The sequence below is a fragment of the Dipodomys merriami genome, unplaced genomic scaffold (assembly GCF_024711535.1).
Source record: "Dipodomys merriami isolate MVZ:Mamm:240054 unplaced genomic scaffold, mDipMer1.0.p SCAF_19, whole genome shotgun sequence".
Lineage (NCBI taxonomy): Eukaryota > Metazoa > Chordata > Mammalia > Rodentia > Heteromyidae > Dipodomys > Dipodomys merriami.
In genome coordinates, this window is record NW_027203270.1 from 30294427 (window position 1) to 30313214 (window position 18788).

The 18788-nt window shown below is 38.7% G+C and overlaps 1 protein-coding gene across 3 annotated transcripts in view; it reads right to left on the reverse strand.

Moving 5' to 3' along the window:
• The window catches only part of Skap1 (src kinase associated phosphoprotein 1), a 270881-nt gene that overhangs the window by 207150 nt on the left and 44943 nt on the right, over positions 1 to 18788 (reverse strand). For all 3 annotated transcript variants that reach the window (XM_070028251.1, XM_070028253.1, XM_070028252.1), the window contains exon 4: positions 16185 to 16286. In XM_070028251.1, coding sequence (XP_069884352.1) covers positions 16185 to 16286 — 102 coding nt within the window. The remainder of the gene's footprint in view (positions 1 to 16184; positions 16287 to 18788) is intronic.

Consider the following 18788-nt stretch of genomic DNA (forward strand, 5'->3'; position numbering starts at 1 on the left):
TCTTAGAAATCTTTTCTTAATTTTCTACTTAGCTCATATATTGAATATCATACCCAGAATGCTCTTAGATCACTTAGACTGAAAGGCATAGAATTATGATGAGTAATAACTTTGAGTAGGAGTTTAAAGGACATTATAACTAAATCACATGTAAGTCTATTTTTGCCTATCCTACATAAGAAAAGTAAACTTTATAAGTTGTGAAACTTCCCTAGATGACGGCTTCTGCAGAGCAGGGTCTGTGCAATATTCTATCTGCAGTCATTCATGCTGCACTGGACATAGTTTCAGCAGATGAGCTATGTCACATTGTAATCATCCTAAACCAGCTACAAAAGGGGTCACAGTTACCTAGCCAACTGCCAGCATCTGCTAAGACACCACTGCATACAATTCCAACTACTTCCCTGAACTTCTTAAAAATGAAGAGTCAGAACAAAATGTGAGAATTTAAGGAAGAATGTAAGAACCAAAGAAGCATCCAAATTTTGGAAAGAAGGCCAGCATTGGATATAAAATGTAACCCTTTAAAAATTCATAATAGTGCACCTATTTCTTTTTACTCTGCCTACCTAATGGAGCCGCCAAACTTCCCTAACTGAACAGGACTTCATAGCAGCTTTTCTAGCATTTGTTCTAAGTTTCCTCACATCTCATAGACAGAAAGTCCATATTTTAAAGCATTTTTATTCTCTTTAAGTAGTTGTACAAAGGAGTCACCATTCCACAAAGCAGTTTATGAATACAATGCATCTTGATCAGTGTCACCCTTTGGAAGTCAATATTCTTGCATATCCTTTGCTCCCTCAATTAGACAAGCTGGGATGTTTTACAAAGCTGACAATTGCTTTCATAAGAGGTATATATATATATATATATATATATATATATATATTTGTATGTATATAATATATATTATCTCTTACTATGGAATTAAATATTTCCAAACAAACTAAGATATGTAGAGTTAGGAAAGTATATTAGCATTGGAAATTTTATCCATGGAACAAATACAAAGGCAGTTAAAAAAAACTGTTTTTTGTTTTTTGTTTTGTTTTTTCTGTTTGGATCCTTTGAATGTATCTCTTCTCAGAGAATTTTAATGAATCAAACTTAAGGGGGGGAAAACCATTTAAAATCCAATGCTATTAAATCTAGATTCTTTTTTTTTTTTTTGAAGAAGCAAACATAGGAAGATCTTGAAATGCTCTAGGGTTCCTAAGAAAATTTCAGAAAAATGCTTGGCTTTTAGAGGAAGGCATTCACTTGCATGTTTACAGCAAAAAGCAATGATGGCAACACGGATGTACCAATGTACCAATGTACCAGTGCCAATGATATGATGAAAATAATAATAATTCATAATAATTCAACCTTTCCTTATCTTTTGCCAGCTCTGCCACACCACATCAGACTCTGCACCACTGTATAATTATGCAGCTCAAACTTTTGCAAGCGATTTCTACAGTGTACTGTCAGCATCTGTAAGTACCCAAAAAGCTGGTCACTATAATATCCCTAATTTTAATGCTACTAGACAGAAAAAAGAAAAACCCTTAAGCTGATAAACAAACAGTTTTGGGGGTGACAAGCCAACTGAAAAATACATGGTAATAAACAGCCTAGAGATGAGTAAAGGCCATTTTCTGCTCTCTTATTCAGATAAGAATATTTAAGTTTTTATGAAAAAAACACAATTTAGTCTGTCTTATGAAAACTTATTTCTTTTTTACACGAAAAAGATTTATTTTACATGAAAAAAAAAAAAAGAAATCAGGCCTTGGAAGTACCCAAGAATCCAGAAAAGGGTTAAATAATCACGCTAAAGCAATCCTGAACCCGATTATTGCCCCCCCCCACCAAAATCTCAAAAATAGAATAGCAAATTAGTTTTCAAAAAGTACTTAAAAAAACAGATTATTCCATGAGGAACCATAAATGTTTTGTTATTGAGGTCTCGTTTGTAGGTTTGTTAAATTTTGCCTTCCAATGATCAAAGGAATGTCAATATTAATAAATAAAAACAAAGAGCAGCTATTTAAAAATAAACAAATAGCCAACATTAAAATTTTATTCATACATCTTAAGGAAGAGTCACAGCAGTTAATAAGACTGAATTGATTTCCACATCTTAAAGAAAATAATTATCATCTTTTGCAAGGGGGAGGGGAGAAAAAAAGGAAAACCTAGTCAAATTGACCAGTTTCCTATTTAATATTTAATCATGATTATATATTCTTACTGATTTTCCCTGCGACCAACCTCTTTTCATTCTGTTCTGTTATGTCTGTGCTATTTTTCTCTTGCAATTCCTCAATTAGTGTAAGAGTCAATATTCTCTTTGGGGGGAAAAAGGGAAATATTTAATATTAAAAAGCATAGCTTTAAATTTATTTCAACTGTTCCTGGAACTGCTGCTCGGGACTCCATGTTTTCATTAGCATAGTGACTGAAACGTCAAGGTAACCCTACTTTAACCATCACTCAAGTTTCGGAGTAGCCTAGACCAAAACAAAACAAAACACACTTAGGATAATGTCTGGTTTTAATCTCTTCACTTTCCTGGGCTGCCACAAAAGGTATGTTGATAGCAATTTTTCATTGCTTCTTGTGTAGAGATGAACTATTCCAATGCAAGGGTTACTCTCAGTCATTTCCTAGAAAAATAAATATAATTCTTGCTACCGGTAGAAACAAATCCTTTCCATAGGGAAGACATGGGAAGTCATTGCACACGGGTTTAGCCTCCCCTGGAAACTTCTTGGCATTTACTAGAACTTTGTGAATATCTGAAATATGCTAACCTGGCAATAATGAATTACAAAACTGGTTAAAAAAATGTTCCAGGAAATTCTGATCAATGTGTTGGGATGGCTAACAGACTTATAATTGACAAGGACATTTTTATAACTAGCAAGGGAAAAAGCAGTGTAAATATGATTTAAGATCAAATCCAAGCCTCCTGTTATTGGTCACTTAGGAATGGAAGCACCATACAATCATAGTTTGTTATTTATCCTCCTCCTAATTTGTGTAATAAGTAAGAACAAAATGAGAGTCGAAAGAAAGTAATATCTTTGAGGTTTTAAAAAAGTTTTTTTCTCTGAGTGTGTGTACATGTGTGTGCACACACATGAAAAATTCAATCCTTGAGTTCATGTCCTAGGCTCACATGAGAAAAATGCATATATCCATACCCTTGCCCTTTATCAAAACAAAACAAATCCCCAAATGCCCAAAAAGTAGTATTACATTTTGACCACGAGAGGGGGCCAGAGAATTCTGATCGCTTCCAAGGTCTATAAAACCCTTTTAACTGCTACTTTATAGACATTCAATTACAACGGGCCATAATACATTAAGGCATTAAAATACACATATATCCCAACATATGCCAAAGCAAGCACTACATTGTTGCGCTCTCCAGATGATCGCCGACGCCAACATCAAATAAACAGGCACTTGCAGTGGTTTATCTAAGATTTTCCTCTTCAGCCCTCCCCTCCAGCCCAGGCAGCTAGCTGTCGTGGCTAGGTGATTCCCCTTTGAATGGGAAGTATCATGGACGGTGATAAAATACTCAGGGACCAGAGGAGATGACAGGGGCAGAGTGAGGTAAGGATGAAGAGAACTAAAATTTATGTAGTTTGGAAAAATGAAGACTCTGGGGATAAATGTTCAGTCTTTAATACCTTCTAAAGGTAACAATATAAATGAATTAGGGGAATTATGCAGTCTCAGAAGATGGCATAGGAAAGAGCAATGGTCTGAAACTAAGGAAGGAAAAAGTTTAGGTTAGACTTGAAGAATAAATTAATAATAATAGTTGGGTGGGAAAGATGTCCTACAAAGGAAGGATCCAAAGCGTAATCGCTATATGTGATAATTAATTAAATGAGATATTAGTAAGAATGATGTGGATTCATTAGAGGACCAGATTAGATAACTCAAGTAATTCTTTTTCCTAAGCTCTGACAATCTCACTATGTTCTCCCTACATTCTCGGGCATTCACAAATGTCTTTCGATGAAGATAATGATCATTTGTAGAGAGGAAAGTGCATGATCCCAGTTAACCCTATGTTTTATTAATAAAACGAAGTCTAGGGTTTTATTGTGAGATTGCATAATTATAAAATTATGCCTATTTTTCCCAGAGAATTCTATGAAAATATGCTATACTATATAAGCTATATTCTAACCGCTTATAAAAATAGCTCCACAAACTGGATAATGACTTTCTGTAAGTGGAAACTTTCACGAAGGCACAATTCCCTCATAAATCCCCATCTTTCACAAACCAGAGGACCCATTCCACATAATCTTTATTTCCTGGTAGGCTAATATATTTAGGCTTAAGCTACTGAGAGGCCACCATCAAAAAGGCTGTCATCAAAGTCACAAAGGCAGTCTAGAGCAGAAGTGTAATATAGCTTGTAAATTCAATAATCTTTTCCCGGTAGAGCCTAATATTCTAGACCAACAGGTGCTTTAGCATTGTCTTAAACAGCATTAGTAACACTTTTCTTTCAGTGCTTGGGATGGAATGCAGGGCCTCACCCATGTTAGGCAGTGTTCCACCACTGAGCTACATCTCCATCCAGCCCATACTATTTTTTCTGTATTTGAAAAGTCAGAGTTCTGGGCTGGGAAGGTGGCTCAGTGGTAGAGCGCTTGCCTTGCATGCCTGAGGCCCCGGGTTCAATTCCTCAGCACCACATAAGCAAAAAGAAAAAAGCCGGAAGTGGCGCTCAAGTGGTAGAGCGCTAGCCTTGAGCTGAAGAGCTGAGGGACAGCACCCAGGCCCAGAGTTCAGGCCCCATGACCGGACCCAAAAAAAAAAAAAGAAAAGAAAAGAAAAGAAAAGTCAGAGTTCTATGTTAGGTCAATAGAATATATAGTTATTATAGAAAAAAAAATCAAACACTCCCAAACATGAAGACTTGAAATTGTATGTATCTACTTGGCCAGAAGGAGTTATTTTATGGTTACCAAAATCTCACACATTTAAATGAATAATAGGCTTTGAGGTTAAAAAAAAAAAAAAAGGTCAATAGCTTTGGAACTTGAGGAAAGAAAAAAATCTAATGGTTAAAAATCATGCTGAGGATCTGCAACTCTAGAATATTAGACATATTTGCCCTAGGTAAAACAGACAGGGCCAGGGCGATTAATCTTCCATGTAGAGATGGGGGCTGGTGGGTTCACACCTGTACTTCACCTGCTCAGGAGGCTGAGATCTGAGGATTGCCATTTGAAGCCAGTCCAGGCAGACAAAATAGAGAGACTCTTACCTCAATTAACCACCCAAAAGCTGAAAAGTGGAGTTATGGCTCAAGTGGTACAGCACCAGCCTTGAGTAAAAAAACTAAGGAACAGTGTTTAGGTGCTGAGTTCTAGTCCCAGGATCAGCACCCCTCCCCTCCCTAAAAAAAAAAAGCCTTTTATTACAAAACAAAGGATATAGTTAACTATTATGCATTTATAGAATCTAAATATAAGGAAATTAAACATGGTATATAAGATTTATTCAAATCAAATAACATACAAAGGCACAAATCCCTCCTCATTTTGTGATTTATTTATCACACACACATATTAGCAACCAAACACACTTCTAAATCATTTTGTCACCACTAAAATGACCACACTAGCATCTTCAGTAATCATATATTCAAACACATTGCCATTAAACTTGTTGACTGGTTTAGAATTTGAAGAAAAACACAAAAAAATACTTGAGCATTATGTAAAAGTTGAGTCTCATCTGCCAAGCCTCTCATTTAAAAATCAACTAAAAGCCGCCACTGTTATTTCACCATTAATTCTAGCGGAAACTCAATAAATGTCTGACCTTTCAAAGAATGGGTATTTATTCATACTCCCAGTCTGGAAAAGACTTCCAAAACCACTTTGGCCAAAAGCCAGGTCAAATATTATTTTAACTTCCTTCCAAATTGCTACAAGTCCAGCCAATTGGTCTTTTCTGCAAACTCTGTCCCTGTTCATCGGATCTTGATTAGGTGCCATACATTTTGCTGTGGGAGTGTCTAAATGGTCTCTCTTTAACTCAGTTGTTTTCTCATTAAGGGAAGGTATCACTCCCCTTCATCCTCCACATATCTGGCCACTAAACTAGTGATTGCATAAGGGCATTCAATAATGGAGTTATTCAATAACTAACTCTTCGTTAGCAGTATATGAAAATCTATAATGTGGACAAAAAGGCCAAAAAAAGGTAACTAATTACTTCTACATCAAGTCAATTCATAGATTTATTGGATTTTGTTCTAATTATAGTCATTAGCATTTATGGAGCCTTTGGAAATTCTTTTTAAAATGTACAGCTCCCAAGTCATCCTGGAAAAGGGATAAGAACATATGTAGTGAAAAGAAACATGAGTTTCTGAAGAACTTTAATGAATTTTGGGAAAGCCAGGTCAGGCCTCCCCCAAGGCCATTTGGATGCCCTACTAGAAAGCATACTGAGACCATGCAGGTAAGAGAACTCATTCAGGTAAGAGAACTCAGGCAAGATGAGTGAACTTAGGCAGGTGAAGAGACTCAAACCAGCAAGAGAACTCATGCAGGAAAGGAAACTTCTGTGCTGTAAGCCAGGGGACTCCCTCCCCTACAAAGGTAGTCTTGGGTGTAATCCTGGGGCTCCATCACTAGTTCACTAGAGCACTGGGACACTTGGTATGTTTAAAATTAGGTTTCCTCTTGGGTAAAACAAGACTAGGTTAAGTGACTGCCAAGGCCCGTTCTAGCTCCAAAATTCCATCACTCTACATAGAAACTTGAGTTACATTTACAAGACATTGTTTTAGTAAATGCTCCATTCTGGAAGACAGCCAAGCAATGGGCATGTGTGAGAAGGCTTTCTTTACAGGGCTCTGGAAGAAGGTTAGAGTCTAAACACTGACCCACAGCAGAATGTACAGGGCCTGAAAGATGAAAAATGGCTTGTTCATAGACAGATAATTGTTATTGTTTTTTTAATTCTTCACAAAACATGTATAATCCGCGGTAATCATTTGTTTAAGTTATATAAATGACTGTCAACTTGGAAACCCAGTTTGTCATCTTCATCTGTGATTTATACCAGACTACATAAACGATATGATGTCTTAGATCTAATAAGACATTTATCTTCATGAAGGAGGCCCTGTGATCCCGAGTGACAGCTTACTTACCCTTATCAGTTAGCCTAACACCGAGGCCTGAATTTCTCCCAAGGACCTAGAATTTGATGGACTCACCTGAAGCCAGCAAAAATCTTGTTCAGAAATCTACCCTGCTTGTGCAAGTGGGTGTTTGACTGGGGAATGGATTATCGGGCTCCCAACACATAACTTCCATTCATGTTGACGGGAGTCATGTGCTTTTATTAAAGCAAAAATAGATCTCCAAGCTAACAACAAAGATGAAAGCAATTGAAGAATAAAACGAGGATAAGATGACTGCGTCTTTGAATATATGTGTGCGTGAAGTATATTCACTGACAGACTTTTACAGAGAAACTATCTTGAGTCATTTTCATTATCTTCATATTAAAGGATAAAAAAAGTGAAATGCTAACTATGTTCACACAATTTATGTAACTAAAAAATATACATGAAGTTGGGTGCTGGTGGCTCACGCCTATAATCCTAGCTACTCAGGAAGCTGGAATCTGGGGATTCCAGTTTGAAGCCAGCCCTAGCAGGAAAGTGTGAGACTCGTATCTCCAACTAACCATCAACAAAAGCTGGAAGTGAGCTGGGTGCGGGTGGCTCACACTTGTAATCCTAGCTACTCAGGTGGCTGAGATCTGAGGATCATGATTCAAAGCCAGCTCCGGCAGGAAAGGCTGTGAGACTCTTATCTCCAATAAACCACTAGAAAGCCAGAAGTTGTGCTGTGGCTCAAGTGGTAAAGCACTCGCCTTGAGCTGAAGAGCTGAGGGACAGCACCAGGCCTAGAGTTCAAGTCCCATGACTGGAAAAAAAAAACTGGAAGTGTAGGTATGGCTCAAGTGGTAGAACACTAGCCTTGCGCAAAAAAGAAAAGGAACAGTACCCAGGCCATGAGTTCAAGGCCCACTACTGGTATCAAACACACACATACACACATACACACAAACAGAGAGAGAGAGAGAGAGAGAGAGAGAGAGAGAGAGAGAGAGAGAGAGAGAAAGTAACACTCTCTACCCCATCAGGAAGAAGGAAGCAAGTGTCTCAGTGTTTTTTTAGGTTATCAATTCTTTCCATGTCCATTACCATGGGGACGAGGGTGCTAGGTATTATGAGCACTGGGCAATCAATGATTGAACCTGCAAGAAGGCTTCTAACATTGCATGTGAAGGCACTCTACAATATGCACATTTTCCTCCAAAGTTGTCAGCAGGATTTTACTGGAGATTTATCCTGATCAATGAGGTCATTTACCTCTAATCTCTGCATCATTAATTCACATACCTCAGTAAACGTTGTAAAGCGCTTGTTTATTTGCTCTATGAAACAATATAATTTATACACTAAAACCAGCCTTTAGTTGCCCACCACAGCAAGGATTTCCAAGTGGGGTTTTGAGCAAGTATGTTTTTATTCACTGCGTATAAAGACTGTCAGGAGGTATTCTAGATTTAGCTGAAAACACCAGTCTCATAAGGGAACGTTATTATACTTAGAAGTTCTAGAGATGGGAGTTCAGCTCATGCTTTTTAAATGAGTAGAACTCTCTATAAGTACCTAAAAATATAACCTTGAAAATGTAAAACAAAGCAAAAAAAAAAAAAACCTGAATAAGCATACAGCTGTAATCAGAAAATTTGGCACAATCCTCCCAGGAGACCAAAGAACACAGAGGCTATCAGAGAGCTAAAGAATATCATTTACAAATGTAAAAAGATAAGAATGTGTTCAATAAAAATTTCAGGAAAACACTGAAGCCTGCCTAGACCTAGCATTATTATCACAACATAAAGAAAGGCTCAACAAAGTCTAGAGAATCAAAATAATATAGACTGCAATCTTAAATTGTAGTGTGAGAAGATAAGAAGGCAATACTAGAAAGGCAAATCTAAGAAATTCCTAGAGACTACTACAACAAACACATCAAAATTTAACCAGAACAAAAATAGTACAAGTGCTTCTAAGTAACCTGTAGATTTAGGGCAGTAATTTTTACAATTATCAGGGATAATTTTATAAAGGAAATGACTAGGCACTTAGAATGAGATTATGAATTATAACAAAAGCTATGCATATGAAATTTTGTGGGAAGTTAGGGAATAACTTTTAACTGTGGCTAATTTTATTTTAAAATGAGCATTATATTAATTGGAAAAAAGAAGGACAGACATGAGTTGGCCCATCCATAAAAGCTGGGTAGCTAAAGACTCTACTAGGACCCCAATCTCTTACAAGGATGAGATGTGTCATCTGAAACTGAGTCAATTCATTTCTCTAAGCTTCATTTCTTTACTTTCAAGCTGAGACTCACAGTATCTTCCTGAGTCAACTTGAGAATTCAATGAAATAATTCACCAAAAGCATTTCATGGGCTGGGAAGGTGGCTCAGTGGTAGAGTGCTTGCCTTGCATGTATGGAGCTCTGGGTTCAATTCCTCAACACCACATAAGCAGAAAAAGTTGGAAGTGGTGCTGTGGCTCAAGTGGTAGAGTGCTAGCCTTGAGCAGAAGAGCTGAGGGACAGTGCCCAGGCCCAGAGTTCAGGCCCCACTACCAACAAAAAAGAAAAAAAAGAAAAAGCATTTCATTATCTCTTCTAAGTCCTACATTTCATGATTCTGACTTAAATTCTAGCCACAAAATTCTAGTCAACAAATTAAGTCTGCACTTTTATTGTATAATACTAAAATAGTCTGTTTAAAGTATGCCGGTGGCTCACGCCTGTCATCCTAGCTACTCAGGAGGCTGAGATCTGAGGATCATGGTTCAAAGCCAGCCAGGGCAGGAAAGTCCATGAGACTCTTATCTCCAATAAACCACCAGAAAACCAAAGTGGCACTGTGGCTCAAGTGGTAGAGCGCTAGCCTTGAGCTGAAGAGCTGAGGGACAGCACCAGGCTCAGAGATGAAGCCCTACGACCACCACCAACAACAAAAAGTGTATTAAATTCTAATGTCTTCTTCCCACTGTTAAAAACAAAAGCCTACCGCCGTGGTTAGTATTGGTGCCGTTGTTTGTTTTTGTTGTTGTCTTTGGGAAGGAGGGCAAGAGGGGGAGACAAGAATGGAGAGAGGGAGGGTGAACAAATACAGTCAGGGTATTCAGTAAACAACTATGTAGAAAATGAACTATGCAACTTTCAGGCAGGAACGGGACAAGGAAAACTGGGAGAACGCGAAGGAAAGAGGTGACGCTGTCCAAGAAGGGTTTTACTCATTACCTGACCTAGGAAATCAGAACCCCTCTGTACCACTCTTTAATAATAAGTTAAATAATGTTAAACAGTAAAGTCACAGGAGAGACGGGGGTGGGTGGGGGCAGGGAGTGAGGGAAGGGGTGACATTGTCCAAAAAAGGAATGTACTCATTACCTGACTTATGAAATGATAACCCTTCTGTACAATAAAACAATAAACACGGTCATAACAATAAAATTATGATAACAAAATTATACAATATACTGTAATTCTATGAAATATAATTATAAAATATATTAGTTAAAAGATATAAAGTATATTATAAAAATAATACGGTTATATTTTTTAAAATAAAATAAACTCAAACCCAAAATATAAAAAAAAAATTAAAACCCACAATGATCAACAAATCCCTAAGGCTGAGGATTGAACTCAGGACCCGTGCTCTACCACTGAGTTACATCCTCAAATGTTATTCAGAGTCTCAGATCCAAAACTAATTTCTATTTCAGAACTGAAATGAAAGCAGATAAATGTAAAAATTGAAAGTACTAAAAATAACACTGTAAAAAACAATCCTCTTCATTTCTAGAATTTTCTTTCTCTATCTGAACAAAGCAAATGCATGGAGTTGAAAATGGCCACTACTGGTATTTCTACAGGCTTACCATTTGTTTTAATTAAACCAGTATAGACTACATTTATCAGTTAGTCATCATTATTTTCATTATGGCTCTTCTCCAAAGATAGTGACAGGCCTTTACTTTTCTAGTTTATTTCCCATTTTGCCTGAGAATACAAACCTTCTCTAGCCTTCAACAACCTGATGTAAAAACAAACTCTAAATATGGTCTCATTTTTCTCCAGAGATATCTGTCCAGTGTTTTCCTAATTAGAATACAATAATGTCTAATAAATATTACGCAGTTTAAATTTCTTCTAAAATAATTGAATTTTTTTCTCTTTCTTCCAGAAGGAGTCACTCTATCCTGTTTATAAAACAATCTCTTTATCCAACCGGTCTCTTAACAAGAGGGTGAGATAGGAGTTCCTCATTATTATTAATGAAATATGTTTACAGCTGCATTAAAACCTATTGTATAATTTGGACACCGAAATCAGCCATCTCTTGAGTGTCTTAATTGTCTGGTTTTTGGATTTTTTATTGTACTCAATGTTTGCTACTAACATTGCCTCCTCAGTAGGGCAGAAAGTACTCTTTTCGGAGATCTAGAGGGTAACTCCTCGTTGGCAAGTCTGCTGTTACAGTGAGCAAGTGTCTGTAGGGCCTGGGCTGGCCTTGGATTGTGCTCATTTGCAAAGGCAAAGAACTGTAAGTAGGTAGCAGCAGTCTTATTTTTATGCACAGTTTAGTCTGTAACCTTGGTTTTTATTTATTTATTCTTTCTGGGCACCTGGCTGGAATCTATATCCCTTTCTCTTTGTCATATCTATAAAGACATGACCCAGGCTGGGAAGGTGGCTCAATGGTAGAGCGCTTTCCTTGCATGCATGAGGCTCTGGGATCCATTCCTCAGCACCACATAAGCGGAAAAAAGATGGAAGTGGCACTGTGGCTCAAGTGGTAAAGCGCTAGCCTTGAGCTGAAGAGCTGAGGGACAGTGCCCAGACCTAGAGTTTAGGGCCCACAACCGACCAAAAAAAAAAAAAAAAAAGACCCAAACCCAGCATGCACTCTGGTCATTGCATCTCAACACAAATGTTATGGGTAAGTGGTCTGACCATGTGTGCTTTTATAATTCTATCTTTAGGACACTGTTCTGCCAGAGTGGTGAAAGATGACAAAATGGAAATATTTTAACTTTTTGAGCTTGAACTCTGGGCCTGAGTGCTGTCCCTCAGCTCTTCAGCTTAAGACTAGTACTCTACCACTTGAGCCACAGCGCCACTTCCAGTTTTCTGGTAGTTTATTGGAGATAAGAGTCTCACAGACTTTCTTGCCTGGGCTGGCTTTGAACCGAGATTCTCAGATCTCAGCCTCCTGAGTAGCTAGGATGACAGGTGTGAGCCACCAATACCTGGCTATTTTGACTTTTTTTAAAAGTAAGGCTAAAATCCCAAAGGCCTGAAGTAATGGTTCTTTTTTTTGTTTTTGTTTTTTTTTTGTCGGTCGTGGGGCTTGAACTCTGGGCCTGGACGCTGTCCCTCAGCTCTTCAGCTCAAAGCGAGCGCTCTACCACTTGAGCTACAGCGCCACTTCCAGTTTTCTGGTGGTTTATTGGAGATAGAAGTCTCACGGTTTCTCCTGCCCGGGCTGGCTTTGAACCGCGATCCTCAGATCTCAGCCTCCTGAGTAGCTAGGATTACAGGCGTGAGCCACCAGCGCCCGGCTGAAGTAATGATTTTAACAACACACCTGAAAGGAGAAGATACATTTTTTTCCTAAAGAATTGCTCTAGCGATCTCACCAGCAACTAGAGACAATAACTTGATATTTGCTCATTTGTCTACTTTGGGCATTTCTCTAAGGAGACAGCAGTTGGGGCTACGGCTTGCACAGTGCCACGGATTATCTCTAAATATGTACTGTTCAGATCCTAAATCCACAGCATATCAAGGGTTAGTATTCTGTATAAAGGGAAATGTAATGAACATGGGGTAACATTTGCTCAAGGCTGAGTGTGTATGTTAGTGTATCTGTGTGTGTGAGTGTGCATGCACACACAAGTCAATACTAGAGCTTGTACTCAGGGCCTCATGCTGTTGCTTGGCTTTTTTACTCAAGGCTGATGCTCTACCCCTTGAGCCATGCCTCCTCTTCCAGCCTTTTGCTAGTTCACTGCTACTAAGAGGCTCATAGACTTTTCTGCCTTGGCTGGCTTCATGCCATGATCCTCAGATCTCCATTTCCTGAGTAACTAGGATTACGGGCGTGAGCCAGTGGTGCCCAGCGCAGTTTTGATAGCTCTATAACCCTCTTTTCATTTTCGTAAAAACCTCAGGGAAGGGAAACAAGCATTCCTCTTGTCTCTTATGCCATAAGCACTCAGACTCTGTACTAGATTCAGTACTCTGCAAAGTCTTCTTTTGCCTCTTTCAACACCAGTTTTTTATTCAGTGCTAGGGTTAGAACCCAGAGCCTCATGTGTGCTAGAATACTGTTTTAGGTGGGGCTATGTCTTCAACTCCATTGACATATTTTTTTAATTTAAACATCCTATTTGTAGTTGCATAATTGGAGCCAAAATATCTGAACACTAAATCCATCTTTGGGGATAATTTAAGGGAGATCAGTAAGGAAGCTAAAATGACGAAGTTCAGAGCCTCTAAAACCAAACTGCATAGGTATAAATCCTGGTACTGCTACTTATTGACTGTGCAATCTAAAATAAGTTAACTCTTTCGAGTCTGTTTCCATAACTAGAAAATAAGGGTAATTCTACTATCCATCTCTTAGGACCGTTCTGAGGGTTAAACGACATATGCCAAGTGCTTTGACCACAATGCAGAGCACATAGTAAGTGCTCAGTAAATACAAGCTTTCCGGGTTCTATATATCTAGGTACTGGGTGCTCTTAGGAGAGAGTTTGGGCCATTTTTCTCTATAATACAAAAAAAGACCCAGACTCCTAGTTTCTTAATTTCTATACAAATTTTATTTATAGATTTTTTTTCTACATAAGATTTTAGCTATTCTCACAATTCTTACCTCAAGGATATTTGAGGTACTGTTACAATATTTTCTCAGTCTTCTTTTTATTTTATTTTTGAGACTGTGAATACTATTTATTCTATTCTGGTTTGGACTTGAACTCTTGACCTCCATGCTTCAGCCTCCTAAGTGCTGGGAATACAGGTGTGTGCTACCACACTTGGCTTAGTATACTCTTACTATGAATCTTCACTCTAGGCTAGGCTGAGAAATCAAAACACCGTAATGGTTAGAAATGTATAAGACTTCCCTGTGAGGAAGTCTTATACCAAGAATAAGGCCCACAAGTGTTAAGTCGGGGTTCAGTAACATGGATTGCACTTACAGGTCTTTCTGGCTTCTTCATTGTATGCTCAGCTGTGTTTAGGAAAGTTGGAAATACCAAATAAGTGACCTATGGATTAATGAGGCACTATTGTTCTAATTCTGTCAAGCATTAGATTAATCAAAGCCAAATGAAAGGTTGGTTTCTTCATGTTTTGCACTGTTAATTTTCTACAATTATTAATTATCTACCTAGGTAATTATTAAACTTTCCATTCAAACAGTGTGCTTCCTGCAAAACCTACACCAAGAGAGATCTTACTTTGTAAAGCCCAATTTTTAACCCATAGGTATTAGCAATGTGATTGCTGTACAAAAAACTCAAGCACAGTCAGAGGTTTCTGGGGGATTCTCTCCATAGCTTCTGAGGTAAAGCTTATCAGTTCAATGAAAGGGAGAAAATTATGACTCATCAAAAGACCTTGATGTAAACCAATCAATGAACAAGTAAAAAGAGAGGGGGGTGGGAAATGGAGATGATCCTACTCTTGATATTTGGAAGAGAAAGAAATGGAACGGTTATAGGTTAATAAAGAGAACACAATCTGGAAGAGAAGAATATGTCTCCAATTAATTTTCAGTTTCGCAGCTTCTCTCTACCTTCACCCTGTCCTCACGAGGCATAGGAGAGACTCTGAGAAAAGCACGGGACATCCATGATGACTGAACCAACCTTCTGCTCATGTGGCCCCATGCCAGGAGAACACCGGGCTTTCCCACTCTTGGGAAATCTGAGTCCGAGACAGAAAGTGGCAGTCACCAGGCCAAAATCTTTACATTGTGGATCTTAATTCAGGTATTCGCTGCATCCCATGGTGACACACCATTAATTTTTAAAATAAAAATAATACTTGTAGCAGTTTAATTCTATAACTCTTCACACCCCTAGATAGTTGGGTAAAACTAATGTCCCAGGTAAAGCTGTATGGCAGTTCTGTGTGTGTTTGTTTGTTTTTTCCCCTTCTCCACGAATATATCAGTTTGTCAGGGGGAGATCAGAAGTAGGCTGGGCACCATTGGTTCACGCCTGTAATCTTAGCTACCCAGGAAGCTGAGACCTGAGTTTCATGGATCAAAGCCAGCCCAGGCAGGAAAGTCCCTGAGACTTGTATTTCCAATGAACCAGCAAAAAAGGCAGGAATGGAGGTGTGGCTCAATTGGTAGCGTACTAGCCTTGAGTGAAAAAGCTAAGGGACTGCACCCTGGCCTTGAGTTCAAGCCCCAGTATTGGCACAAGAAGAAGGAGGAGGAGGAGGAGGAGGAAGAGGAAGAAGAAGAGGAAGAAGGAGGAGAAGGAGAAGGAAGAGGAGGAGAAGGAGGAGGAGGAAAAGGAAGAGAAGGAAGAGGAAGAGGAGGAGGAGGAGAAAGAGGAGGAGGAGAGGGAGGAGGAGGATCATCATCTAACAGGCTCAAGGGTCTCAAATGATCCAAAAGACATTAATAATCCAATTATCATATAGATTAAATGGAAACTCCATTTTCACGTGCCTCCATGAAGCCGAAAGACCCTAAAGATTGGCAGTCTTAAGAGGCTCTCCTGGCTTTTGAGCTACTGTTTTTATAATGCGATCTATTGTGAAGTCTGTCTTCCTGCTCCAGCATGGAATTCCTATTTCCCTCAATCCACTCACTTGGAGAGTACTGAATTACCCAGGAGGATCAGCACCACAATGAAATAAATAGTTGTTCATTGTAAATGGGCGACGATCAATACAGAGAACCCACTGCTGGACAGTGGGTGATGTGGAAGACGTGGAAGACGGAGGGGTTAAAGGTAACCAAGTTGGGAGCCTTGAAACGCAGAAAGATGACACTCACCCTCATCTTGATAATCTGACCCAAAAGGGGCATCGGCTGCAAGAGGCGGGACGTGAGTTATGCTGTGACTGTCATCCGAGCTGTCCTGCCCAAGGTCTCCTCCTGAGGATGCAAAAGAACAGGTCGTCTTTGGACATCTTTATAAAGGGATGTATAGCTCTCTTCTGGGATTTGCAAAACAAAACACCAAAAAACAAAAACAAAACACCACAATGTTTCCTTTACTTGATAAACATGCCCACTACCTATTAACATAGGAGGAAAAAAAAAACAGAGAAATAATCTCAAGAATCATTTTGGCTGGATGGGAAAGTTTCCACTCAGGTAAGTCACTAGAACTAAGAAACTGTTTGCTTAGAATGGGAAGAGAGAAATTTCTCCGTCGAACTTAAAAAGAAAACCTAGCTAATGCCCCCTCCCATCAATTACAACCTTTACCCACAATGCCTTGTTTCTCTTTCTACTCCCAAATGAAATAGAAGAAATGACCCAAAGGGTTAACCGGGTATATATACATATAATATAATGCAGCAAAGTCAATATCCCATCTTTCTCTGAAAAATAAGAGACATAAACACAGAGAGAACCCACACTTTGCTAGGTTTTTATTCCTATTTAAATCACTACTTGCTTTGCAACCTTAATAAAGTTCTCTCTCTGTAATTCCAGTTTATAGCCTAGGCGACCAGCCTCTTAGGAATTCTAAAAGCCCTAAGAAGGTAATATTTGTTCAGCAAAATGACTTTGATAAAAGGGAATGCATATCCGATACCAAATTATGCAATTAAAAACAAAAGCTAATCCCTTTTGGGTGTTTTCAACCTACGTTGAATTGTATTTTGTAGAAGTGGTCGATGCTATTATGATACTTTAAAAGGCTCAGGCGGAAGAGGTTAGCGCATTCGGAAACCAGAAGACAATGAAAGCGGTACAAATGGCTTTCTTTAAAAATCCCTGAAACAGAGGGTTAAAAAAAAAAAAGTCTGCTGATAAAAGAGCCCGGACATCTGCTTAGTTCATTTCACAAACATGAAAAAGGGATTTGCAGCTGAATTTCATAGGATCTCAAATACTAATTTCCAAAGAAAATCACCAATGCTAATCTCAGTAAACATTGTAGGGTTTTGGCCGTGGATTTCAACCAGGGAGCAGTGAAAACAAACAGCTTACATAGAATCTCTATTGCTTTCCTTTAAAGGTTTATTTCCTACAATTAAACTCGAAGGATGGGGAGGATATAAAATGATTTAAAAATAAAAGAGAGAGAATGGTTGCGGCCTCCTCTTCCCATAAATTAGCTGGTTATATCTAGACTCTTCTTCAAATGCTCAGTGGTTAAGTACATGCCTATAATTTAGTTGAACACCTGCAGCTAGAAGACTTTAAAATAAACTGGAGAGTTCATTGTAGAAAATAAAATTTGAACATATACAACAGTCACTGGGCTAAAACCAGAAGAAATGTTCTCCTTTATTAATTCTCTGATCAAGATACAAAGCTTTAAGGATAAAGCATTACTGTGCAATTTCCATAATAACTAGAAAAAAAACCCACCTCAAATGCAGGGCAGAGGGTTAAAAATGCTCAAATTTTACAGCATAGCAAATCCACATGCTCAACAACAATGTACATCAACTACCTGGCTGGAAACTTGAAGTGAGCTTCAGTGTTAAAAGGAATTTTTGTTTTGAGCCAAATCAAAAATCTATAATAATAACAATAATAGTGATTTGATTGGCAAGGAAAGATGCTTTTCAACTACCATTCTGATCTCAAAACTTGCTGATCATTTCAGAAATCTAACAGATCTCCTACCAAATTGGGGGAAAACAATCATATACATTCTAGCATTTTAAGCATTTTTAAAATGCAGATCAGGAATGGTTTTTGTTTTGTTGTTTTGTGAGTGTGTGTGTGTGTGTGTGTGTGTGTGTGTGTGTGTGTGTGTGTGTGTGTGTGTGTGTGTGTGCGCCAGTAGTAACACTTGAACTCAAGGCCTAGGTACTGTCCCTTAGTTTTTCTGCCCAAGGCTGGCACTCTACCACTTGCATTGTATCTCCATTTAACTGGTAGTAAGAGTCTCATGGACTTTCCTGCCTTCACTGGCTTTGAATCTTACTCCTCAGATCTCAGCCTCCTGAGTAGTTAGGATTGCAGGCATGAGCCACTGGCACCTGGCTTGTATTGATGTTGATGTTTGTATTCTTGGAATTTTTTGTTGTTGTTAGTAGTGGTGGTGTTCGTGGGCTTGAACTCTGGGCCTGGGCACTGCCCCTGAGCTCTTCAGCTCAAGGCTAGCTCTCTACCACTTGAACCACAGCGCCACTTCTGGCTTTTTCTGTTTATGTGGTGCTGAGGAATTGAACTCAAGACCTCCTGCATGTGAGGCAAGCGCTCTACCACTGAGCCACCTTCCCAGTCCATTCTGGGAAATTTTAGACTTACACAAGTGTGGTGCAGATACTAGAGCTCCTGTATGTCCTTCAACATCACCTTCCGTAACTAAAATACATCTGCCCAAACCAAGAAATGAACACTGGCATACTGATATTAAGTCAAGTACAGACTTTATTTGCAGCTCGCAAAATGGTTCATCAATTTCCT